The sequence below is a fragment of the Hippopotamus amphibius genome, chromosome 7 (genome assembly GCF_030028045.1).
Source record: "Hippopotamus amphibius kiboko isolate mHipAmp2 chromosome 7, mHipAmp2.hap2, whole genome shotgun sequence".
NCBI lineage: Eukaryota > Metazoa > Chordata > Mammalia > Artiodactyla > Hippopotamidae > Hippopotamus > Hippopotamus amphibius.
This window is the reverse complement of record NC_080192.1, coordinates 80,058,698-80,086,567: the sequence shown is the minus strand read 5'-3', so window position 1 is coordinate 80,086,567 and position 27,870 is coordinate 80,058,698. Positions and strand designations below refer to the sequence as shown.

Genomic DNA, 27,870 nt, shown 5'->3' with positions numbered 1-27,870 from the left:
TTCCTAGACAATGAGTCAAATAGATAAATTCCCTTCCTTCATGGAGCTTACATCCTAATGTGTGTATGTGTCTATGTGCACGTGTGCATGTGTGTGTGTGTGTGTGTGCACAATTCTGTTAGGGGTATGCATGTGCAACAGTGAAACAGATTTATCATTTTTTCCTCCTATAAATCTTTTGAAATAGAACTTTGTCCTATTAAAATTCACGTAGTAGCTCAAGTTATAATGAGTTGAACCTCTAACCTATGAATCCTTAACATGTTCAATACATATTTCAAAAGCATTAGAATTCTACATTCCCTAAGTTAGGGAGGTGGAGAAGGTTTGACCAAGATTCAGGAATTCTAGACATGCACTCTAGCTCTGATACTACTTAGGAGTTATACTACTTTGCCCTCTCATAGCGTTTTCTGTCCTAGGCAGTGCAGAGTCACCGTGAGTCACACTAACCTTAAGTCTGCAGTCACAACCTGCTTTCACGTATTATTTCAATTGGCACACACAATGACCCTGTGAAGCAGGCAGGATGCTATTCTCATGACTGTCTGATTTTACAGTGAAAATCTGAGACAGTCAAAACAAGGTAATAAGGCTCAAGCAGGAACTCAAGCCTCTGGGTCCAGGTTAAGGGTGAGCAAGACGAGGCACATCAAGGTGCTCTGGAGACCACGGACGGACGTGTAGAACTTAATATTCATCTCCATGGGAGGCAGGGTGACAGGGCGAGACACAGCAGAGTGACCAAGGACACTCACCGTGGACCCACCCCTCCCACTTAATAGCTGTGAAACCCAAGCTCCCTAAACCTGTTTCCTCTCTCAGTTTTTACAACTGGGGATCATAATGATGCCTGCGTCCCGGGGTGGCTGTGAGGATTAAATAAGATACTGGGTGAAAAGCACCTGACCCAAATACCGGGCAAGAAATAAAGCTCCACCCTTTTCACTATTATTAGCCTATGGAAGAAGCCACAATACGGGGATGACCCGGCCTCGCCCATCTCCACCCTCCGTGCCGCAGCAGGAGATGGCGCTGCGGTGCGTTATATCACTCAGGCTTCCCAGCCCGTGGATCACAGGAAACAAGCGCAGGCATCTGGAGCAGCCGAACCAGCAGTGGCAGAGTCACAGAAACACAGCAACGGGGTGTCTCCCGGCGTGGGCCTCCATTAAGAACGTCCTGCGGTTAACAACGCCTTCAGGCTGCCCCAGAGCGCTTTCGGTGCAGGGTGGGCACGTGAGCTCGGTTTCAGTCGAAACTGCTAAATGGAATGATGTATTCGATTTTTCTTTCTTTTGACATGTGAGCCTTTGTATGCCAACCCTAAGGGACGACATGAAATTCACCTTTCAAATAAGATTCTGTCCTTGTTGATTGTCTATTTTATGCATGGTAGTGTGTATCTGTTAATCCCAAACTCCTCATTTATCCCTCCCCTTATTTCCCCTTTGGTGACCTAAGTTTGTTTTCTATGTCTGTGGGTCTACTCGTGTTTCATATATAAGTTCATTTGTATTATTTTTTCTTCGATTCTACATATAAGTGTATCATATGATATTTGCCTGTTTCTGACTTACTTCACTTAGTATGATCATCTCTAGGTCCATCCATGTTGTGCAAATGGCGATATTTCATTCTTTTTTATGGCTGAGTAGTATTCCATTGTGTGTGTGTGTATACACATATATACACACATATGCATATGTATACATATATATATATATGTATATGTGGAGGGAGGGGGAGGGGAGGAGGAGTGGTGTGTATGTATGTGTGTGTGTACACACACACACATCTCTCTCTCACATCTTCTTTATTCCTCTGTTGATGGACATTTAGGTTGCTTCCATGTCCTTGCTATTGTAAATAGTGCTGCAGTGAACATTGGGGTGCATGTATATTTCTGAATTATGGTTTTCTCCAGATATGGGATTGCAGGGTCATAGGGTAGCTCTATATTTAGCTTTTTAAGGAATGTCCATACGGTTCGCCATAGTGGTTGTACCAACTGTATAGCACAGAGAATTATACTCAATATTTTGTAATAAGCTATAAGAGAAAAGAATCTGAAGAATACGTGTGTGTGTGTGTGTATACACACACGTATGTGTGTAAGTGAATCACTTTTCTGTACACCCAAAACTAACACAACATTGTAACTCAACTATACTTCAATTAAAAAGTTAAACTGAATTAAAAAATATGATTTTATCACAACTGCAAAGAAGTCCTTCAGAGAGATTCCTGTACCCTCCCCAGGAACTACTGAAGACGGCGAGGAATACACACACAGGAATGAAGCATAAAAATCAAGACTAGAAAGCCCTTGGATAGGGATGAAAAATGTGCGAGATTGTTGCAGGAAGTACAGCAATTATGATTCATTACATTTAAAAGATGTAATTGAGAGAGAGTAAGCTATAATTGTGCATGTCTCATTTAGCATGACAAGATGCCCATGTTCACACTACACTTTAATATAACAAACACATGTTTCTCTTGGCCTAAGTTTCTTTTGCTATAAAAGTAAAATCATTGTTGTAAATATTTTTCCTTCCCTACAGAGTATCTCATATTATCCCTATGGAAAAATTAAACAGATGGTGCAGATACAGAGCCCTACTTCTACTAATTAAATGCAATAACCAAGTAGGGAAGACTTGCCAAGGTCACAAGGCAAAGTTAATGGCAGAACTGGAACTGAACAGGGTCTTCCTACTTCTAACATGGAGACATCTTTTCCAAAACGTAGGTCCAACACTTCTTCAGCTGCTGAGCTATTTCTCTTCTATCCAAGTATGGAAATATAGCAGATAAAACAAAGTCAGAATAATCACATTCTGCAGATAAAAAAGCCAGGAAAGTACATATTATTTTCACCTTACATTAAAGAGAACCATTATGATATTCCATAAGCAGGACATATCCATGGACTTTAAACATTACATAGAAAGCACTTTTTCAAAAAGTGCCATGTCAAATGTCACTGAGGAATCCAACAATATGGACACAGAGCCTCCTCTCACTACAAACATATATTGATATCTAACCACATTCAAAATAAAGGAAAATGGGTAGGAAGCCACGAATAAGGAGAGAAATCAAAGCAAAAGAAGTCAGTAGGATTTCAAGCCACAGTGAACCAGGGGAATTCCAGACAAAATACCTGCCCTGTGCGCTAGGACCTGGCATTTGAACACCTATACGAGGATAAGAAATCTGATCACACACCAGTAAGGGAAGGACTCATGCACAAATGCTTAAGTTCCAAGAGCTACTTTGTCCTAAATAAAAAAATAAATAGTAAAAGATGCCTATAGCCAGGAAAAATGGAAGGAAATGTGTCACCTTTTTATGGCCCTGAGCAGAGGGAAAATTCAGCTGCGAAATATAAAATTCAAGGTCTATACTCCTTTATAAGATATATAAGATCTATTTACCTTGAATCATTTAGGAAAACCAAATTTTTGAGTCACATAGGAAAGCCAAACTGAGAACCAAGCTAAAATCACGCTAATACTAAAAACCAGTCACTGAAACTCTGGGTCCCAGCAAGAACACTGAAAACCCTTTTGTAAGAACCTTTCACAATGTGAGGAAAACAGACCACTACTGACTACAGAAGCTATCCCCCACTGAAGCTAAATTCACAATAAAATCTATAATCTATATAAGGAAGTAAATATACAAAAGGAAAAGTCAGTAAATGGGATAAACATAAGAATCAGCAACCCAACAACTCAAAAGAACAATCCAAAACAAATAAACAAAAAAAAACCTATAAAATGAATACAGTTTAAATCAATAAAACAATTAGAGGAGGAATAAAAACTATCTTTAAGTAATAGAATAGTATGAACAAAATGCAGAAGAACTTGAAAAAGAACCAAAAGAAAAAAACATAAACGAAAATATAATTAAAACGAAAAATCCAAGGAGTAGGTTAACCACAGATTAGAAACACACTGAGAGTAATGTGGTAGGCTGGAAAAAAAGATCTGATAAAAGTCATCAAGAAATAGAAAAGAAAGGAAAATAGGTGAAAACCAGAAAACAGTAGTTAAGAAACATGGAAGTACAAGACGTTCCAAACAAGAAAAATAAATCCATACCTAGACATGTTGGAGAAACAGCAGAGTATCAGAAATAACCAAGTGAAAAATCTTAACTACAAGCAGAGAGAAAAGTCAGGTTAATTCCAAAGAGCAATGAGAGTAAAAACATAATTCTCCTTAGCAACCAAAGAGACCAGAAAGTAACGAAATAATACCTTCCAAATGATGTGATAATAATTCCAGCACCTATACTCTGTTATATAATCATTTAAGAGAATAATCAAAATAAAGACATTTTCATACAAAGATCAAGAGAATTTATCATTCAAAGCCTCCCCTCCCAAAGTATCCACTAAATAACACATTTTAGTAAAAAGAAAACAATCTGGAAGGAAAGGGGAGACAGAAGTAGCAATGAAGAAAAATCGGTAAGCATGGTTACAAATCTATGTAAACATTGCCTATAAAAATTGAAAACTAACTTGGAGGAAATCAAATACAAACCAGGTCCAAATTATAAAACAAAAAAGTAGAATTCTGAAATCGACAGATAGCAAGTAATTTTTTTTTAATTTAAGTAATACTCATGAAGAGGATAAAACAATAAAAATAGCAAATACTATGTTTACTATGTTCCAGAAAGTAATTTTAATGTTTTACATATATTAACGAATTTAATTTTCACAACAGCCTAGGACATTGGTACTTTGATTATCCCCATTTTACCAACAGGGACAACTGAGCTCTGAATTTAAGTTATGCACCAAAAATCATACAATTACAAAATATATAGGAAAATGTACCTGGGATGTGAGACAAGGCAGTCCAGCCTGCCTCTGTTAAATCAGGGAATCATATTAAAACTGAAGTGTAACCACAAAAGGAATAGAAACAGAATGTATGATAACATATAAAGAAATGAAGGAAAAATCTGACTGAGGCAAAATATGGCAAGAAAACTGAAGACACCAAGTAAAAGCACAGTAAACAGAGAGCAAAGTCCACATATATCATTACACACAATAAATGTAACTATATGTCTCCTTAAACTACAGATATTTGAAAATTTAAATTAAAGATACAAAATCCAGCTACATGTGGTTTAACGAGATACAGTGAAGGAAAATTATCCAGTTGATTTGATAGTTATGGTTAGGGAAAAGATATGTCTGGAAAATGTAGATGTGGAAAACATAGATATAGAAAAAATACATGTGCAAAATGAAGTTTATTTTGAATAGCAATAGGAATGTGAGAAAAAAATAGACTGAGCCACAAGAAAATTATTTAAAATAGAGAGGTTAATAAGTAACTTAAAAAACAAAGGAAGAATTCACTCAGAAGATATAACAATACTGAACTAGTATGTACCTAATAACAGAGCATCAAAATATATAACACAAAAAAAATGACAAAATTACAAACAGCAATTGACATCACAGTCTTAGAGGGTGATGTTCATGTACCCCAGAACCTAATAGATAAAGTAGGCGAAAAAATCAGTAACACTATTACAGTTTTGAACATCATAATTTGAAATTTCATCTAGTCCTCTATGTGTATATGTATATGTGTGTCTGTATATGTGCACATGTGCCTGTATAAAACCCTGCACACAATAAATAGAGAACACACAATCTTTTTCAAGCAAGCCTTGAAATATATTTTTAAGTGACAGAGGACATTTAAGTCACAGAGGACATCTCAATCAATATCAAAAATCAACCAGATCTATAAAACCAAAATGGACTAAAATATGAATAAAATAAAAAATAATGTTTCTTAACTATATGTTAATGTAAACATTAAGCATTAAAATAATGTTTATTAAACACATTATATGTTTATTAATTTAAAACTATAATTCTAAATAATTATTGGGCTATAATAAAAAAATTCACAAGGAAATTTAAAAATACTGAAAACTGAACAGTGAAAACTCTGTATATCAAAACTATGCAATACAACTAAAATAGGATCAGAAGACTATACTTCTAGCCTTACATACATATATTGCCATTCCTCTAAGTTATACCCATTTGGATCATGAGAATTTATATTTAAGAAGAATTTCACTTAATATTCCTATTTTATCTCATGAGGCATTTATTTGACTTCACAAAGACCAAACTGGATTTTAAAGATTTTAACTTGGTGGCTGATAAAACAAGCAGTCATCTTTCCAGTTTTATCACTAATATGTTGTGTTAAGTTCTCCTCAGAATACAGATGGTTGCATCATCTCCCTAAATTCTTCAGTTTTTGCCATTTTGCTTATTGTTTTATTATAACTTGCAATAAAGATAAATTTATGTAAACAGAGTATCATGAATATGTTTTGTTTGTAACATAATCTTAAGTGTCAACTTTTCATTGCTTTGAATTTAATAAGAACAAGTAGTCATATTTTAAAGAAACTGATGAAGGGAAAATGTCTTATTAGAAGTTATAACAACTGAAGTAAACTACTGAAATACCTTTGTCCATTTTAATAAGACGAATGTCATTTAGTCATGCTAACTGTGGAGCTTATGAGTTCATAAAAATATTTATCATTGAAAATATTGAAAGTAATGTTAATTATGTTTTTGACTATAAGTGTTTTTACAGGGATTAATTACCCTTGTAAGGTGGGAGTCAACATATTGGAAAACAAGTAAAGTCAATAATTAATGACCTAAGCTTTCAATTCAACCATTTAAAGAAAAATAACAAAATACACCCAAATAAAGTAGGAGTAACTAAATAATAAAGAGCAGAAATTGATAAATTAGAAGTCAACCAGAATCTAATTCTTTGAAAAAGAATAAAATAAACTTCTATGAATTTTGGTCAAAGTAAAGAAAGACAAAAATAACAGTATTAGAAATAATAAAGTAGAACTTAAATGCAAATAAAGTGGAGATGTTTGAAATCATGAAAAGTAAATCTCTTCCCATAAATTTAAAAACACAAATGAAATAATGACTTTCTAGAAAAATAAAAATATAAATACCAAAACTGACTGAAGATGACACCAATTAGCCAAATAGAACTATAAACTTTAAAACAATTGAATCACGGGTGAAAATCTACACATATACAAACCTTCCAATTCACTTAGTTTTACAGATGAGTTTTCACAACCAACCCTAAAAGGAGCAAATAAGTTTATACAAAAGTTTCTTTGTATACCTCTTTAGGGCTTCAAACTATATGAACGAATTCTGTAAAAAATAAAGCATCTCATTAATGATAAATATTATTCTCATTTTTAAAGTCGATACAAGACTAACATTTTTGGTAAAAAATCACCTGCTGTTATTTTAAAAGGTACAAAAAAATGTCTGTGGTAGAGTGTAGTGGTAATTCTAGAAGGTACCTGAAATGGTCTTTAGAAAGAGACCCACTAAAGTCATCCTTTGGACAGAAAACAGGAAATGTATGGTTGGCAGAATAGGAAGAGATGGAGGCTCTGAGACAGTGAGAAATTAGAAGTCTTCTTTGAGTTTTATTAGGAATAAACACAGACCATCGGGAGGACCTGGCTTTAGACGTGTGTTCAAAGTAAGATGTGGTTCAAATAATAAGTGAAGACCATGATCTTCATCCACTAACCAACCAGCCAGTGAATATGCTTCAGGAAAACCAAATATGACAAAGAGAGACAGATCAAAGGCAAGGATGAATTTTTCCAGAGATCAAGGTCTCAGTAATCAGGAGGATATTAACCAAAGAAACTCTCTGGTTTCTATTTTAAATTCAGGACCGTCTGGAGCCCAGAGGAGAAAGCTTCACGGACCAAATTGCTTTGTGTTTCCCTTAAAATAATAATACAAGTTATTTAATTTCAAGAAGACAGGATGAAGAGAAGTGGAAAGTTCTGCATCCTAACCCCAAGTTCAGGGCAAAGGAAATGAAAAGGGCAGGTGAGAGCTGACACCTGGAAAAGGCAATCAGGCCAGCTTCTTAAGACTGCAAGATAAGTGAGGGGGCACCTGGGGAACCACTGAGACAAAGAAGGGGGCTTTGTTACTCTAAACAGCAGGGGATCCACTGCTTTGTCCCAGTACCCTGAACAGAGGTAGAACACAAGTCCAAGTTCACCCAGTTTAGGACAAATCCCACTGACCCACTCTTTATGGGCAAGGAAATCAGAGGAGACAATCTCAGAACACTCTAGGAAAGTTTTCTCTTCTTCATTCTTTGGCTACCTATTATTCCAAGCTGTAGAACTCTGTCCCTGTATACAGGATTTACCAAGCAAAGTGAGCACTCATAACTGTTTAAAAAAATCAACAGTTCACTAAAACATAAACATTCAAAGTGAAAGAACAATAAGCGTTCAAATGCATGAGGATCTAAGTGAAAAACAAACTGGGAGACATCTCTTGCCAAAATTTAAAAAAAAATTTTTTTCAAAGGTGGACTGCATTTGCTATGTTCTTTTATTTATTTAACCTACTTCACACACACATACACAACATCACCATTGTCATCATTTTAGGAAATTTTTCAACCACAGAACTTTCTTTTTGACCAAATAATTAAAAAGGCATCTATCTGTCCCTGATAATCAAGTAAAGCAATAAAAAGTTGAATCATTCAACACTCTGCCAGAAATGCATGTTCTCACTTCTGACTGTAGTATTTCTTATTGTAGTATTTCTGACTGTAGTATTTCTAAGTTTATATTGTGTGGCAAACTAGAAAACGATTCTGAATTTGCCATCAAGCATGATTTCAACTTCCTACAAATGCTATTAGGAACCTTGATTGGAGGCAACCTGTGATCCGCACTCAGCTTAATCGTTAGCAATGTTTCTCCATGTTCTCTGGGGCAGGTAAGCTCAGGTACACTAGGTACAGGGCATCAAAGTGCCCCAAACAGAAACCATGGCATTCTGCATGAGTTAACACTCTTGTTACCCCACAGCCTCAAGTCCCCCTGCACTGCTCAGTTCATCACCCTACCCAACTATAAGCAAATTAAGTCATAGGAGTCCTGCCAAAGTAATAGTTTTTCCAGGGCAAATTAAATTTGAATGACTAGGCCACTACTTAATGGGCTGTAAAAGTGCCCTTGGTACCAGTACAGTCTTCCCCAAACCCAAACAGAAAGTTGAAGCCCTGAGGAAGCCAGAGGGGCGCTCCCTGGGCACTTCCCAGCTCTTGTAGCAGCAGAGCTGCAGCAGGAGGATAGGGCTGGATTATATACAGGAAGAACCAAGAAAACACCCCAAGCACTAGCTTTTGATACTGGAAACCTACATTTATTTCTCTGAGAACTATACCCTTCACCCCACCATGGTGGTCCCCACTCCACTCAGACCCTTCTGGTCATGAGATATGAACATCTATCTGTTTCCATCTCGGTGCCACCTCAAATGCAGGATGGAAAGAGGAAACAGTAGCCAGAGAAGTTCCTGATTTGGTGGAGGCAGAGAGATGGGCAGAACAGCAAGTGCCAGGGAATATAAACACATCTGGATGAGAAAACTGCCAACAGACAGATAAATACACCTATGAGCTCACACAAGCAAAAACACCTTTTAATAAAATGGCATACAATTAACATGATAAGGTCAAACGAGATGAATAGATGCTGATAGAAAAAAGCAAGTGTAAAAAGACAACCTTCAGACTAAGAACACTTGGAAAAGACAGAGCCTAACACAGAAGCAGGAAAATGCATAAGGCAGCCCAGTCCAGTGGAAAAGGAACCACAGTGCCAGAAAACTGCCAGAGTAACCCCTGCTCCTCTTCCACCACTCCTTATGGTGACAATACTCAGTGCTCACTGCGTGTCCAGCACTGTCCTAAGAAGCTTATACATATCTCTTCTCATTTAACCCTGACACCAAACAAGCTTCCAGGGTAGACAGGAAGATGAGACATCGGGCAGAGGTGGGTGGAATTCTGGCTCACAGGCCAGCAAGGTAACCTCCCCAACTCTCAATTTCCTCGTATATGAAAGGCGGTCATCATACCTGCCCCGGATGGTTGTAAAAATTAGAGATAATGAACTTAAGTGCCTACTAGAGACTGTTATTAGTGTGATTGATCAGATTAAAATAATCAGGAGTGAAGAAGAAAGCTGTAATTGAATAGAAATGGCAACAGAGAAGCAGTCATGGAAACAGGGCACAGAAGCATCACTCCCCGGTGATGGAGGCTAAGAGAGAGAAAGAGTGGGCAGAGTCTGCACTTGGCTCCCCACTTTGTGTGTCCATGGGCAACTCGGGCAAACTCTCTGGGTTTCAGTTTCCACCTCTACCAAGTGGGTATTACTATCTGCCCTTCCTACTTGGCAGGGTGGCTGTGAGGACTGTATGAGGAGATGGCACCTGTGTTTACTATGGCAGGCAACAAGCTTATGCAAATGTACATATCTGCTTAATAGACAGGGGCATCCTTTTCCCCTTATTCCATTTCCCAGGTGAAATTAAAACACTCAACTAGTAGAATCATGTCAAAACCAGGCAATTACAGGCTGCAAAGCCATTGGATAGCACATGCCTCCTTCGCTCACCATTAATAGAATCCAGTTAATTTAATCTGACATCGAAGGTTCGCTTCAGGTTTACCTCCAGCCACTTGCACCTTCTATAAACCATCTCTGCTTTGCACTTCCTTCTTAATTTATACCTTTGTTTATTCCTCTCTGGAACGTTGTTCCCTTTCATCTCCAGCTGATTGTCTTCTGCTCATCCTTGAAAACCCAGTTTAGACGCTTCCTCAGCATGAGGAAGTGACTGCCTTCTCCCTACACTGCATATTATCTCTTCTGAATGTCTTACTCCACCTAGTACTTTCATGGATTATGATTACTGGGGTGTATGTCATCTCTCCCACCAATCTCTAGGCTTGATGATGATGGCAATGTGTCTTTTCATTCTTTATGGAGACCTTAGAGCATGGGACCTTTCAAGGGGCAAAGGTATAAAACAGATGCAATAATGCATAAATTCTGTTGACCTAATAACTTTTTGGAATCATTACAACAGCAATTGCTGTATTTTAAGATTAAAAAAAAAAAGTAGTTAAAATATAAAGTAAAAATAATGTAGAGCACCAAGATTATAACAAAAATTTATGTGGGGTGAAAATAAATGAAGATGAGAAAATCCATTTGGAGGCTCCTGCTTTCCAAATGAGACTTAAAGATAGTTTTGAAACGTGGGTTAATTACTGTTAAACACGCATCTGTCTTCACCGGCCTCAGTCACCAAGAAAATGCTTCCCGGAGAGTGACAGCCTCTGCTCAGAGGAAGGGAGGAGACAGGGTGTTCCCGTCGTGCTGCCTGCACTCAGGTGTCCCTGGTCCTCTTCCAGGCACCTCAGTACTCAGGTGCACAGCAGGGTTTGTGTCCCTGCCAAGGTGCGTCTCTCTCCCGAGCATCCAGGGCTGCGATCATTCTCGTCTCCGTGCTGCTGGCGCCCCTCTCCCGGTATAGGTGAGACCCATAAACTTCAGCCCACTGCCCTCCTTCCTCAGTAAACAGGTCTCAACTTTGGCAGAGGGCTGTCACAGTCGACGTTCCAGGCAGAAGCAGCAGCAAATCGCTGTTTGCACGGGTTAAAACTCTGGGGCTAGTTCAGGACCAAGGTCCACTCAAGAACCAAAGCATGAAATTGCCCCTCCCGGGGTCCCTTTCGGCCAGATGAAGCTGCTCTGTCGCCCCTGCCCTGGTCCACGGGGAGGCGGCCACGACCCAGAGGTCAGCTCGCCGACTCGGACACCCTCCCGGCCTTGGCCCCCACCCCGGGGGTCCAGCTCGCTCACCGATCTTGGCCAGGGAGGCCAGCAGGATCCACAGGGTGATCTCGAAGGGGATCTGCACGTGGGGGTAATCCAGGGTGAACACCGGCAGTCGGCTCTCCTCGAACGCCGTCGTGCCCGGAGCCACCACGCTCGCGGGGCTGGGCGGGCTGGAGCTGGTGCCCATGGCCCGCGGCGCGTCCAGCAGGGTCTCGGCCAGTGCGCCCGCCGGCCCCGCCACCTGCAGGAGCAGCGGCAGCAGCAGCAGCAGCGGCGGCGGCGGCGGTGGTGACGGCGCCCGCCGGCTCCGCCCGGTGCCCGCCGGCTCCATGGGCTCGGCTCCCCGAGCCGCCGTCTCCCCGGCGCTCGGCCCTCGGCGCGCTCAGCGCATCGCCCGAGGGCGGGCAGCGCCACCCGCCTGGCTCCGCACGGAGCCGGCAGCGAGAGCCGCCGCCGCGGGGCCGGGCGTCTGTCGCGCACCGGCCGGGTCCCCGCCGCGAGCGGCCGCGGCGCCTGGCGGGCGCGCACGGGACGCGAAGCCACGGCGCGGAGCCTCGGCCCCCTCAGCCGCCCTCCGCCGCCGGCCGCCGGCCCATGTCCCGTCCGCCGCCCGCCGCGGCTGCAGGCCCGGCCCGGGGCGGCCCGCGGGCGGGGGCGGGGCGGGGCAGGCGCGGCGCCGGGGCCACGGGGCGGGAGGACGGGCCCGGGGCGGGCGCGCGACGCACCTGCCGCGCCCGCGGGCGGCGTGGGGCCCGGAGCCGCGGGGGCGCCGGCCGCGCTCGCCTGGGGTCCACGCCACGCGCCGAGACCCGTCAGCCCCGGCGCCGGAGAGCTCTGGGCGGAGGGGCCGCGCCGGGCGCGAGGCGGCCGGAGCTTTCCCCGCCCCGGAGGCCGCGTCGCGCGTCCATCCAGGGAAGGGGCCGGCGCGACCCACGCGGCGCGCGCAGGGACCTGGGGTGCTGAGCGCGGGGGCAGGAGGAGACGCGGCGCCCAGCCCCGTAGGGCACCCCCGTGTCCCGTAGGGCAGGTTTAGAAAAGCCTGAGGTTGTTCCCCTGCCTGGACTGAATCGGGTCGCGCAAAGGGCAGGCTGTCGGGGCTCTGAGACACCCCGGGCAGTACTCCGGGTTCCCACGCTCCCACCGAGGCCCTTTCTTTTCTTTTCCACCGTGTACGGGTGCCACTCGTCGGGCCCCTGTCGCTTCCACTTTTCTCCTCCCCGCCCCCGTCACGAAAAACATCTCCGTTTTCAGGCTTCGAGGTGTCTGTGTCCGCGAGCAGCAGAACCATCATTATTTCGTGGAAAACCCATGATTTGCTGAGTTCAGATTGACCGGCTCCGCTAATTACAGGACGGGCTGTGGTCAGGACAGGGGAGGGGAGGAAACGCGGTTCCCCTTCTGGATCCGAAAGAGCCTCATCAGCCAGCGCAGCCTCGCACAAGGCGTCTTAGACCTGCCTGCAATCTGCTGTGCCAGCACCTTTATCACCAGGAACTGAAGGGACCAGCTGTCACTCACTTAACTGAAACCATTTTCCCTTCGATATTTAGGAAATAAAATCTTTCTCTTTTCTCATTTTTTACATGTGTCCAAACGTGGCTTCTGCTGTTAAACACCCTGCAGTTTAAGATTCAAAGCAGATTTTAATTTCAAAGTTCGAACATAGGGAATCCGTGAAATGTTAGCAGAAGGTGCAAGGAAAAAACAAAACAAAACAAAACAAACCCTCCACCTGAACACAAGCATATGAGGAACAGCCATCTTTGGACCTTGAAAATAATGCAGAGACAAGTCCAAGAGAAAAATGTGAGGATCTAGGAGCTGGCACTGAACGCTTCTCTTAATATAATACTTTATAAAGTGTAACTGTTTCAGAAGTGCAGCAGAATAGAATGTAAGGATGTTCTATCCTCTTAAAAAAAAAAAAACCATGAAGCCATCCAAAAATCTGCCTCCTCTTCTCTATTGGAAATTTTCTGAAAATCTGCTGGAAATTTGTATTAAAGGGTGAGCGTAACATTCCTTGTAAGGAAGGAGCAGCAAATGACAACTACTTGAAAAAAAAAAGTGTATCTCTACATGGGAAGCTCTACGCAAGGTATTTTGCTTGTATTTTTGTTGTTGTTAATCATTATAAAAGCCAAAGAAATAGACATTCTTATACCCGTTTTATATGTGAGGAATTATAGATGCAGAAAGGTTTGAAAACCATCAAACAAGCAAACAGACTTACCCAAGTTTACAAATCGAATAAGGGTCCAAAAGGAATTCAAGCCCAGGCCTGTCCATGTAACGCTCATTCCGTCCCACCTTCCACCCTGTGACTATTTGCCCCCAAACAGCAGGTCACTTTCTCGGGTGCTTTCAAATAGAATAGTGGAGAATATTTTAGAAATTATCCACAAAAGCCATAGCAGAATAAAGTCTTATTTCCAGTAAGCGACTCAGGCCAGTTCCATACATTGAGTGAAATAAAGGTAGGGCAGGGGCACATTCAGACCATAATTTCCAGGAGTTTGAGTCACATATTACTTTCAAGAATAATTGTGCCTCAGAACCAGGAAGATGAAGGACAAATCTACGTTTCTGGGACCTTCCTGCTCATGGTAGCTGTAGTGACTATAGACTCCAGTATCATTTTAACTTGGTAAATCTAGGCCATTGAGTTAAAGGTTATCAACTTTTTCTTACATTTGGAAAAATGCTCTTTTATTTGTTCTTATCCATGGAAGGTGAACGACTTGGTTTAAAAAAAACTCTTTCCATCTCTTCGCTAAAGCAAATAAGAAAAGGTTAAATTACACCCCCTTGTTGACAAGGACTTGGCTGAGCCATTTCTCCACGGCGCCCCATGACTAGGACCTCAGCCTCTGAAAGTGATAACACCACCCACTGCTGTACCCATGGAATGAATGAAGGCAAGCTCCTGTCTCTACTGAGTTAAAATCCTTTAGTGGCTTCTCAGTGCCATTTGGAAAGACTAAACTCCTGCCATGACTTATTTGATTTGACCTTTGCCTTTTCTTCCCACTACTTCACTCCCTGTCCCAACCCTCAGTGCTCTATGAACTCTGACCAGTGTTCCCGGATCCCTGTCACCTCAGGGCCTTTGCACATTCTGCTCCCTGTGCAGGGGAGGTTGTTCTGCCCTCTGTCCTTCACTTTGCTCACTCCTCCTAGGGTCTCAGTTCAAAGGTAACTGACTCAAGGAAGAAATACCCGGCACCTGCCTTTCTGGACTAATTAGGGTCTCTTTTATGCCCTCTGATATCCCCCCACCCACCTTTCCTTTTTAGCACTTAATCATTTTACTTTTCTCTCACCAGACTGAAAGCTCTGTAAAGGTAAGAAAGATCTGTTTGGTTCACTCTTTTATCCTTAGCTCTTGGCATAGTGCCTAGAGCACAGTAAGTACCCACTGAGTAAGTGCTGGGTGAGTAAATGTGTGATTGGATCTGGAATGACAGCTTTCCAGCCTGAGGAACATGGGCTGCAGACCTTTCTCGTGGCTGGATCAGCTTCAGGATGGATATGAACAGTTCCACATGAAATGTTTCCCTCCAATGATCCCTGCTTCATATTTTGGGATCTCACATCTCCTTTTTCCTTTCCTACCCAAATGATGTGAAAATCCAATCACATGACAGGATTTCTAAATATTTTCATACATAATAATTACCTGGTTTGAGATTAACCATCTGTATTAGCATAGAAGTGTTTGCTAGAAACATATGAATCCTCTCAGGGAAACTAGAAATATTTTTTTCTCCCCTTCCATCTAAAGTAGTCTATTAGAATATTAATGTATTTAATGGACTTCTTTAACAGGAATAACTCTCCTGAGACATGACAGTATCTCTGGTATCACTAAAACTCATAAAGGATTTGGAATTTAGCTTAAGAGGCAGTGTACCTTAAAGAATATAAATGTGAGCTCTGCAGAGGAGATTAGGATCATCACCTAGTGCAAAACTGGTCTTAAATCCCCACCTCTCTCCTGCAGTGGAAGGTTCTGGAGGACCTGAGATTTAACTTTGTGTCTCTTGCCACACAGAGCTTGGAGTTTAGTGATGTGACTGAAGGTTGAGCCCCTGGGAACTTCTGTGCGAAGGAGGAAGCAGAGATCTCCACGCGCTGGCAGACAGCTCCAGAAGGTCGAGTGTCTCAGCCCAGTTTGTCAGGTGTCGAGTGGAGGCTGGCAGGCAGAGGTGATTTGATCCTAAGTGGCAGTGGCCCCCCTGATCCACTGTGCGGCGCCAGCACCCTCTCCATGGGTCATCGGCTCCCAGAGCGTTCAGCCCGCTGTGTGAGCTTGACCAGTAGACAGGAGACAGGAAAAGCCTCCATCCTTAGGTACTAGTACAATAGTCACGAGAGTACCTAGCAATAGTTACAACTGATATTCCACACTATTTAATTCTTACACAATTTTATAATATTCATACCTTAACTCTCCCTTCTTTGAAATCTGCATTGTACAACCATTAACCCTTAGTTTCATAATAATATTTCAATTCAAAATCTTTGCCTATGAAAAGTCAACACTTGAACACTGTTGATGATTTTATTGTTCTATTTGAGGTCAAAGTCTGAACTAGCTTTTTCTTTTTTTCTTTTAAGACAGACCTCAGCAAAAATCTAGAGCCCTCTTCTTAAAGAGCAGCCCTATCAAGGATCATGCAGTCATGTGAATGTTTTATTGATGTGCATGAAATGAAATGCCTTTCTCGTTTTTCTTTTTAGCCAGAGGTATTTGTTTCATTTCAGCAGAGAAATGTTTTGCTATCTGAAAAGCTACTCTCTGCAAATTCAAGGTTATAAATAAGAGTAATACTTTTAATATCAAAATCTCCTAGTACATTTTAAATGAGATCCTGTCTTCAGATATTCAACCAGGAAGTTTTTCAGAGCCTCAGTTTTCCTCCACAAAATGGGAGACTTGGAATAAAAAACTTGGTTTCTTTATAAAGGCTTTACAAACCTAAGATTTGAATCCAAGACCTCTGTGTGAAAAGGACACACGCCTACATCCTTCCTCACCCTCCTTGATGTCACCTGTGGGAGGAGAGATGCCCTGATGTGCAATGCAGTCAGGAAGCAAAAAGGCAACCCACAGGACCTTATGCGTAGTATACCATTATTACATATAAAGCACATTCATTCATTAATTCAACATATATTTATAGAGTCTCTACAGTTGCTGGGCACCTGGCAACTAAAAGTCTTTTGGTACCTTTGGAAACCAAATAAGTACGAGTGCTTCAGGGGATTGTAGCGGAGGAAATGTAATTTTTCTTCTACCCTTCTGAGTATTTAGATGAGACCCCTAAAAGGTTAACAAGAGAAAAACAAACAAGTTAACATGTGTATCTCATGTATACATGAGAGAGATATGCAGGGAGAAATGATCTCCCTCCAGGGTGGCTTAGGATTCAGGATGAAACACCATCTTTGTGGGGAAAGGGAAGTGGGGATGTCACCTTTCAGAGGAGAATAAATGATTTGTAGGAAAAATGAATAGGCCCTTAGAAGAAGAGATGGGAGATAAACAGTTGGTGACACAGTTTGTCTGATGTCAACTTTAGTCTCCTCTCCTGTGACCAGTCAGTCTTTCCTGGTTGAAGAAATGTCCAGGGAGAAGATTTACGACCATTGAGTTGTTTTCAGAGGGTTCGTCAGACAGGTAAGGGAAGTTCAGAGAAAGCCTCTCCCAGCACCGGCTGGTTTTCAAGTAACTACAGCTCAATATAATCAGTATATCAAAGTGGCAGATTTGGGGGTGGCATATTCTGCCACCCTTCAGGATCATGGCAAAGATATTTCTAGAAACAGGAGTTGGAAATGAGGAGTATCTTTGCAAATGTATATTTTGTTTAGCATTCTACAGTTTAATCAATGACTACCATAGTCAAAATAGGCAGAAATCTAACCAAACCCAAACCTGGAAATCAAGGAGCAGAGTTTAAAGCACTGATCTTCATTTAAGCATCTTCATCTAAGCATCTTTATCTAAGCATCTTCATCCACTTCCCACTCGCTTGGATCTTTGAGTAATTCCTTAAAGCTTTTTGAGTTTCCATTTATCTGTCTAAAGGTCACTCTAAAAAGCATGCTTGTGCAGATTTTATTTAATAAGAGTTCACTCAGAAAATCTCATCGACTGCTTCCAATGTAAACTCTGGTCCCAGTGTTCACTGTGGACTGTTTCTGAAGTTTCCTAGTACTTCCCCAATGGGGAGGAGCAAAATCAAATGTATATACTTCTGAATCTCTGCACTTCGTACAGTCCTTGAGCTCCTAGTGTTTTGTGATCAGCCTTAAAACTTGAAGATAGCTTGAAGAGACAACATTAGTTTAAGACTTAGTGTGTGCTTCATCATGCAACACCTATCTTTGAGCTCTGTTTTCATCCATCCATCCATCCATCCATCCAGAATATATATGAATCTGTGAGGCATTGGCCAATAGATTGGTGAATTAATTTATGAACTAGCAGTTTCCACCACACAGAAAACACAGCCTCTCTTTGACAGAGCTGAAACTCAAACCCAAAACCTTACTGGATTAAATTAATAGAAAATTTTCATTCCTTTTAAATTCAGTGGGAATGGGGAGAATGGGGAGGAGCTCACAGCTATTCAGGGACCTGGGCTCATGTAGGCTTGCTGGTTGATGTCATCACCCTACTGACATGACGGAGAAAGAAATTCTATGGGCATAATTCTATGGGCATACTGTTCTATCTTTTCTACCACACTATGTAGTTCTCATGGGCAAGATTCACATGATCTGTCTCTGTATCTCCTGCAGGAATGAATGCCTAGCATGTAGTAGGTTCTCAAAAAGCTAAATAATATGCTCATGTTCCGTTGGCAAGAAATGGACTAGTGATCACAATTAGATGTGAGAATAACCTGGAAATTGTCTCTGGCTGGGCAGGCTTTTTCCCAAGCAACAACTCTACGCTAAGGAAGGGGAGCACTTAGTCTCTGGCAATTAACTGGTCACCTCTTCCACAGGGAACATTGAGCTCATCTATGGAGTGAGAGCAGAAAGAGAAAAGAAGAGGTCCAAGCACTGGGCCGTAGGGTCTGCTAAGACTAGGAGGTTGGAGAGCTGATGTAGAATGAGTAGAAAAAGATTGAGAATGAACATTGCAAAAAGAAAACAAAACCCATGTGAGTGCTATGTTCTGGAATGAAGAGAGCAGTTCATGAACAGAAGAATGAGTAACAGTACCAAATGCCACTGATGGATCCAGTAAGATGAGGACGGAGGCAAGACCTTGGATTTGGAAACATGGAGACTCGGGGACCTTGAGAAGAACAATTTTTGTAGAGCAGTGGATGTAAAACCTTGATGGGAGTAGATTCAAGAAAGAGAGGAGAGAAGTTAAAAGACAGTATCAACATCTTTTTCAGGGATTTTACTGAATGGGGAAGGAAATAAATAGGACAGTAGCCAGAGGGAAACATGAGGTCAAAGAAAGAAAAAATTGTAAAGATGGAAGAAATAAAAGCATATTTGCATAGTGATGAGAATGATCCAATGAATAGGGAAAAAATGAATGACTTGGAGGAGGGAAAGGGAAATTGCTGCACTCTTCCAGTTAGGTGAGAGAGATGATTTTTGTGTGCTGGTGGAGGGATTGGGCTTGACCAGAAGCAAGGGGAGTTTATCCACAACAATGGGAAAGGAAGGCACAGGGGCTGGTCGGTGAGCCTTTGTGATGAGAGCAGCTTTATCAAGTTCTGGTCTCATCACTTTCATTTTCCAGTGAGAGTGAGGAGTGGAAAGAGGCATTGGAGATTTGAGGAGAAACTGAAAATATGAAATACTTGTCAAGGAGAAGTGGAAGAGAGAATGACTAGGGATGTAAATTATGAATTCCAAGCAGAAATAAAGCACACTTGAGGTTCATACCCGTGAATATAAAATGGGACCAGTCAGCTCAATGGTGTGTTTTCCGTATCTACATTCTCTTGCTCATGCAGTGGGTGGAGATCAGATTTAACCTGCACCTTGGTTTCACTGAGCTTACAGGAAGGAGCAAGGTGGTTGAGAACTTGTGCAGGGAAGTAGTGTAATGGTGGACTGGAGCAGTTAAGTCAGGTAGGATCGTTGGATTCAAGTGTGAACGGAAGCAAATGTAGATGCCATTGTGGTATTAGGGTGAGTGAGCTCAAAAGATAAGAAGGAGGAGTAGAGAGTGGGATATTTGCAGTTTGAATTTATGTCTCAATTTGTTTATTTTAATATATACTTTGGTTTATGAGAAAAGGGCTACAAAATGTTAATGTAAATAATGTCTGAAATGTGTTCATACAATGAGATATTCATTCAACATATGATTATTCAACTGAATTTTTGAAGACTTTGAAATAGCTGATTAAAACTGCACAGCATGAAGTGTTTTCATTAATGGAGCTCATTTTCTCATGGCTTGGCATAAATCTTACATGTTAACTCAAGCTCAAAGAAAGTTCTGGCTGTAGAAGCAAATGACCTGTCTATAAGACACTGGCTTTGTAAGCTCAGATTTACAAACTGAAAATGAAGATCACATGTGGTTTTTGCACTGGGACGCAGCCTGGATTTTTTCAGAATTCTGTACCTAAGCAAAATGTGCTGTTTGTAGTAAGTAGTAATTCATTGCTAATATGAGCATATAAGTTTCAAGAAGTAGACAGATTTAGAGCGAGATTTAAATACCATGTAGTGCTGAATTCAATAAAGTAATTCAAAATAATTTCCAGCTTGAGCTAGAATTCACCAGGTTGTTAAAAAGAAAAAAATCACCTCTAGGAACCTACTTCCTTCTGGGTCATAGACAATCCTTAGAGGTAGTTTAGTCAGTTCTGGAATTCTAAGGAATATTATAAGGTGAAAAATCCTTGCAGATGACGTGATACAGCCCTTAGTCATGGGATTGGTAGATAGATCACACACAGTAAATGCTCAGTCAGTGTCGGAATGAGTGAAAAAAATCAGTGAATGTTATTGATTTGCTTCCTGGTAATTTCCTACTTAATTCTCAGAGTTTTTTCCTTCTGTTTGTTGTTTTATCAGATGTTTGCTCTTTGTAGTTTTGTCTAAACTCACTGTTAGTCTTTATTATATGCTTTTCTCACTCTTGGGAAGTATGCAGACAAAGAAAAGGAGATGGAGGCCTTTAATACACAAGTCCTAGCTTGGAACTGGCTTCTTCTACTCTGGAGTCCTGGGAGCATGCTCACAAGTCAAGCAATTGATGGGTGTTTCCAGAATATTTGTTTCTTTTTCACATGATTAGTGAGATAATAGTTTACAACATCATATAGAGTGAGTTCTTTAAAGCAGCACTGCTTGGTATGTCACTAAGTTTGCCCACATTATTGAGCAATAATAATTATTTGCCATATTACTGAGGTTCATAACCGTGAATATAAATTAGGACCAGTCAGCTCAACGGTGTGTTTTCCGTATCTACATTCTCTTATGAATGCAGTGGGAGGAGATCAGATTTAACTTGCACCGTGGTTTCACCAAGCATACGGGAAGGAGCAAGGTGGTTGAGAGCTTGCGCAAGGAAGCAGTGTAATGGTGGACTGGAGCAGTTAAGTCAGGTAGAATCATTGGATTCAAGTGCCAGTGGAAGCAAAGGTAGATATTGTCAGGCAAAGGAACAAGGTCCTCTCGAGAAAGGCTGAGGGTGAGCACAGATTGGAGCAGAGTCACCTCAGTCCCGATTTTCAGACTCAGCAGAGCAGTCCCCCACTTACACTCCAGGGGACAGTCCCTCTTCTCTCTTCTTGTCCCAAGATGGGTGATATTAAAGCTCCAGTTGAAGATGTCAGTTTGAGACAGGCTGGAACCTGGGACCTGGGACCCTTTGCTGCAGTGCTTGCACCTGGACAAATGTCTCCTTAAGCAACAAAATACAAAGAAACTAAAAGGGACTAAAACTAACGGTGTGCGTGCCCAGTTATGGGAAACTATGGACAACAAGATATAAAAGGACCAAAAAAAGAAAAAAGAAACAAACCCAACTGCCACTTCTGAAGTGTTGGGAGCAAAACCAGGGTATGCACATGCACCCTGCACACAGCTCCACCAAGCAGTAGGCAGACCACCTAAATCATCCCTCGGGTGGACCCCTCACCACATATAAGGAACCAGGTCACCCTTCCTTCTAACTAGGTAGGCTCTACGGAAACAATCAGGAGGAAATAAAAATAATGAAGGTGGAGGGTGTAAGTGGCCAAAGCACCAGTCTATACCGTGTACTCAGTCCCATTCACCTTTGAATCCATGTACACCATACATCAAGAATGGCTAAGTCCTACTGGCTACACAAATACAAAGTTAATTTTAGTTCTACTAAACTTAATTTCAGGTCTACTTAGGTTTCAATTAGGCTTTGAGTTCCAGATTAAATTCATGCCTATTTGGATTCATGTCCAACTACTTGAAAACTTTGACACAGTTATTAAGCTGAGTTAATGATTCAACTATCTGGGAATCCTGTGTAGTCCTTGAAGTTAAAGGCTATCAGAGAGGACTTGCAGCAATGATTTGTTGAGAATACATACACTATATCCATCGGGGGGCCGCCGGTGAAGATTTACACTGGGCTCAGGACACTGTTTTCCCAGATGTTAGTGCTTTGAGGGCATGGACCAGACGATCCAGGCTTACAAACTGGCACCAAATGAATCACTGAACCCAAAAGGGCCACACTAAAGAACAGCGTGTTCAAATCCTCTCCTTTCGTAAATGAATCTCTGAGCATCTGAGTGAAAAGAAGGAGGCTGAAAAAAAAAAAGTTGCGTCTTCCTCTCACGGGGAAAACTTACACACACACACACACACACACACACACACACTCTCTCTCTCTCTCTCTCTCTTGTATTCTAACACTTGCATTTACAGGTGAAAAGAATGAACGAGGTCCTAAAAGATGCACTGACTTAATCAAAGATGAGTGCCACATCCCAGTAGGAAATTCCGACCTCCTAACTCAGTAGCTTGGTCTCTTGCCATTCAGCTTAATAATCCTGATAGCTTGATGGTCCAAAGAGTTTAATGAACCTTAAACATTTCCAAGAGTCTATCTGGAATTGGCTGGAAAATTTTCCGCCTGATTATGCAGCCTCAATACTCCGTGAAAAAAACATAATCACGGAAGTTGTTTGAACAATGAGATTCCATACTACTAGATTGCCGTTTTGAAATATTATATTTTTATCAAGTAAAATGAGATTTAGGAGGAAAGAGTTAGCTAGGAGTTTATCAAGGTAAATGAGATTTAGGAGAAGAGAAACACAAATGATTTTTCTGACCCCCAAGTATGCAGAATAGCCATCCTCCTGATCTACAGGAAAGAAAGAACTATGGAAAGTTCTTTTGATTTTCCATGAAAATATAGGCTCACTCAGAAGTTGAAACCAAATCGGGCTAAACCCAAGAAACTTTATTTTACAACACACACACATACACACACACACACCCCTAGCTCAGTGGTGGCTTGGATACTCAGCAGGGAAGTCAGGCAGGGCCTTTACTGACACCAGCACCTGCTGCCTTCTGTGTTCTATTTTCTAGATGCCCACAACCTTGTCTGCCCCTCTTGGGGAAACAGCTGCAGAGAGGAGCCTTCAGTGACTAAGCAGAACAGTTCCCCTGTGGTAAAGCTTGGGAACAAAAGTCAGCTGTGATAAGAATCTCCATAGTTGTGGATGAGGAGGAAACAAAATTAGAGAAGAAACCTCAACCCAGTTTTCCCCTTCTCTATATTTACTCGCTTAATGATGTCCTTACTATTTTTCAAACTTCAGGTCTACTGACAAGTGGAAAAATTTTAGATTAGCTGGATGAATGAAGTAAAAGGAAAGAAATGGTTATGTCAATTATCATGCTTTTCCCCCCCCAAAATTACGCATATAACCAGTTCTCTTTTCCATGTAGTTTTTCTGGTGAGGAACTGACCTCCAATATAACCCCAATAAAGGCGGTCACTCCCCAGTCCCATATGACTCTCTCATCCTAGGTATGGTGCATATTATGAACTGTCTTTAAATGCACATCACACATTCTTAAATTCACTCATTTTTTAAATCACTTCTGCATCTTTATATGTTTTGTCTTTCCCTTTCTATTTTCACAGAAGAGGGTAGGGAAACGACCATTATCCCTGAGGGTGGGCAGGGACTATGTCCTGTGCTTTCCACAGGTTTTTCTCAGGGTATGTCTGTACCTTCCTCCCACCCCCTCCCCCGTCCTCCCCCTTGTCCTCCTCCTCCGCTTTCTCCTGCCTCTTCCTCCTCTCTCCCTCTCTTTCTTTCCTTTTACACATGCACACATCCACATACATACATACATACACACTTCAGTTTGAAGCCATGTATAGAGAATTAAATGACTTCCTCTGATGATAATATGTCAATATCCAGCTTGCTCTATCATCTATCTATCTATCTATCTATCTATCTATCTATCTATCTATCTGCCTAGGTGTCATCTATCTATCTATGTATCTATCTATCTATCATCTATCTAATCTCCACCCCCATAACTCTTCCACATCTAAACAAGGAGGCATGCTTCCTTTTCTTCATAATCCAGTCTAAATCTAACCCGCTCCAGGGTTTTACTCGATTTCAGCTGGTCAGGGAGTGATCTCTGATTACTCTCAGCTTCTTCATTTCCTTAACATCATTTACTATGGTCCCAGAGAGAAGGTATTCTAGAATTTAGGCTTGTGAAATGACCAGGAAAACCTGGAAATTAGACTACAAGAAAAAAAAGGATATGTCCATTGACCTAAAAATCGTAGTTAGTTTGTATTCACAGGAACAAATTATTTGGCTTACTTTCAAGTCTTTTTTAACAACCAGTGTGGCTCACAGCTTGACCAATTCATAGATTATGAAGACAACCAAAATATATGGAATACTTGGCTCACCTACCTTGTGTACATTCACCTCAAGGAAAGAGTTAGTTTGCTTTTGAAAAATATGCCTACAATGCAATCCAGTGCTTACTATTTAAGAACCAGTTAGAAACCTATTCTTAAGACCGGCTATTTAATTCACAGACATCAAACAAAGCTGTAAAACCAGTTCCTCTATCAGTCTGTAACAAGAAGACAAGAACCTATTTCTATAAATCTTTCTATTAGGTTATGTAATTATCTCTGTAAATAGACCTATATTCTTCTACTAGTACCCCCATTCCATCTTTTATACTTGTATATATTGATCCTATTTAAGCAACCCATGACTTGATCACAAGATGCTTCATCACAATTTTTGAATGTAATGGCATCCTCATGTTTTCCACCAATATCTCAGTGTGTTTCTATCTTGAGATGTGTTTACACCTGGGAAATGGGAAAATACTTCATCAGATATTTGCACTTTGATTGGACGGCTATGGTTGAAATGATGCCTATTTCAGGGTGTATTTCCTAGTTATGTGGATTAACATGTAAAATGTTGATCTATGTAAATTTTTTCAAAAAATTTTGGAAGTATTGTAGTAAATTAGCACATCACTGTGTCGGCTTTGTCCCGAGGTATTTGAACATAGAAAATCAGAAAAACTAATAAATTTATCATGTCCATTGAAGTCACCTGAAAAGAAACATAAGAATATCAGCAAGAGATTAAGCATGCATTGTTATGAGAAAACCCATTTTTATTTCTTTACCATTGACTAAACAGTGGATTATTTTTGAGAAGCATCAAAGATGACTAAAATTCTGAATTTTTCAATCAATTCTAAGCAAATCTTAAAATTAAAAAAATAGGAAGTTGGTCTTGAGTAAAATCAATCCAATGTCCTCAAATCCCTTGCTACATTGTCCTTCTGGCAGGCACTGCACTTGGCAAACTCTTACCTGGATTAAGTCAAACATCTGCCTTCTCTGTATATGCACACAAACACCAGTGGAAACAGCACTGCCGTTAAGGTTAGGGACATGATCAGTTCACAATCTCTCACCACTCCTGGACCCTTCCTGCTGCCGGGACAACAACTAGATTTTCTTAGTTTTCTCTCCCAATTTGTATTGTTTTGTTTTTTTCAAACCTTCTCCACTTTTCTCAAGAATAGTAATTCACCTTCTCCCCATACCAGTCTACCCTGCTTTTAAAAAAAAAAAAAGAAAAGAAAAAAAAGAAAGAATCTATCAGCAAGAACTTTCTCACTTACACCAGATTAACCATTTATTTGCTGTCATACCCATCTTCTCTTTCCCTATTGATGGGGACCTCAATGCATACCTAAATTTTGTTCTTCAAATCTCATTCTCTTGGGTCTTGTCAAGAAGTCACTCTTCTGATGTTTCCCTGGCTCTTGGCTAGTCAGTTTCTCCCTCCATACAATCAGGGGTCTCCTCTTCCTTCACAGCCTTCCTCCTGTAGCTTTGGGGGCACGTTCTTAGCCTCCCCAGCAGGACCCCCTCATCTATCTACCTTTTGTTAATCATTGACCTGTTGAGACCCTTCATCCTCCTGTCCTCTTACTCTTGTATTTTCCATGAGCCTTTTCTCCTTCTCCTCTGGTGTTCAAATCTGCCAGTACTTGTGATAGGTAAATTGACCACCAGCCCTAAATTTTCTAAAGAACTCAGATTCATGTTTACTGCAGGACAATGCCTCTGGGGTACCTCACAGCTGTTAAAGAGAGACAACAGCCCCAAATGGAGTCACTTACGTAAGCCCCAAGTCACCAAATCCCAACTTAATTACAGTTTCAGCTCTCCCAGAAGTAGAATCTTAAACTAGTCACTCAGGAATCACCTCATCAGCACTTAGTGAGGTCATCTGCCTGGCAGACACTTGCCATCCCCCTGAAGGAAAGTAACCGTGCCATAAACAATGCTCTTTTTTGCCAAGTGTAACTTTCCTGTTTCTGCTCCCTTCTGCCAATACAAATCTTTCATGTTGCACAGCTCCTCAGAACCCCCTTCTCTCTGTTAGATTGGGTGGTGCTGAATCGAGTCGGTTTTTGCTCAAATAAACTCTTAAAATATTTAATATGCCTCAGTTTATCTTTTAACACAGGTAACTCAATATCTTTAGAATAAAATGTATTATCTATTCCTCCCATCTGTCCAATGTGACCCTTTCCTCTAATCCTTGTTGCATTAAATGCAAAACCATGTTGATGGTTCAAGGGCTCAAGAAACTTTGACATTTTACTTGATGTCTCACTCCCGCTTAATCCTGCATAGAATCAAACTCCATGACTTCTCACTGTGACTCCAAATATCACTGGAATGCATTCCTATCCCTCCATCCCTATTGCATCCACCCATTTGTTCCACTATCATCTCTAGCCTAGATACTGCAACAGCCTCCCTGCCTCCTGTTTTTCCGCGTCTGAGATTCACGCTCCATTCTGTGGCCATGGGGATCTTTCCTCTCCATGTCTGTGTTACATCCAACTATTTTAACTTCCAAGTCATCCTGCCTGCCATCACCTCTTGCACATGCTAACACAGTCTTCTTCTCCATGTTCATCTTTTGAACTCACACATCACTTAGGTTTTGGCTTAAATGTCATTTTCTTTGTAAAACAAATTCCTTCATACCTGGAGTTCAGGTAAACCACTCTTTCAGTGTGCTCCTATAGCAACACCCTATTGAACTGAAATGTTCTACTTGGTTGTCTGTAACCGCTTCTTACTTTCAGAGACCTTGCCTGTCTTCCTCGCTGTTGTGGTTCTGGAACCTAGCATACAGAGCGTGGAATAGAGGGAATGTTCTAAATAATTCTTAAATAAATTCATGAATTCATAGTAAGTGAATTGTTTTAGGACTAGCTGAAAACTAAATGGAAATAAATTGGGTTGAGGGAGGAAAATCAAACACTTAATAAAGTGTGTGCTTTGCATGAGGGCAAAATGTCTATAAATTATTTATAATGTCTATATTCTATCATAAATTCTTAAAAATGCATTTATAAGAGATAGGATTAAGATGGCGGAGTAGGAGGATGTGCGCTCACTTCCTCTTGCAAGAGCACCGGAATTACAACTAAATGCTGAACAATCATCCACAGAAAGACACTGGAACTCACCAAAAA

General features: G+C 41.2%; 1 protein-coding gene across 1 annotated transcript in view; it reads right to left on the bottom strand.

The window, feature by feature from the left end:
* SLC9A2 (solute carrier family 9 member A2) overlaps positions 1-12,130 on the bottom strand; it is a 98,050-nt gene extending 85,920 nt beyond the window's left edge. Inside the window, exon 1 of the mRNA XM_057741857.1 lies at positions 11,824-12,130. Within this exon, the coding sequence (XP_057597840.1) occupies positions 11,824-12,130 (307 nt within the window). The remainder of the gene's footprint in view (positions 1-11,823) is intronic.
* Between the last annotated feature and the right edge of the window lie 15,740 nt (positions 12,131-27,870).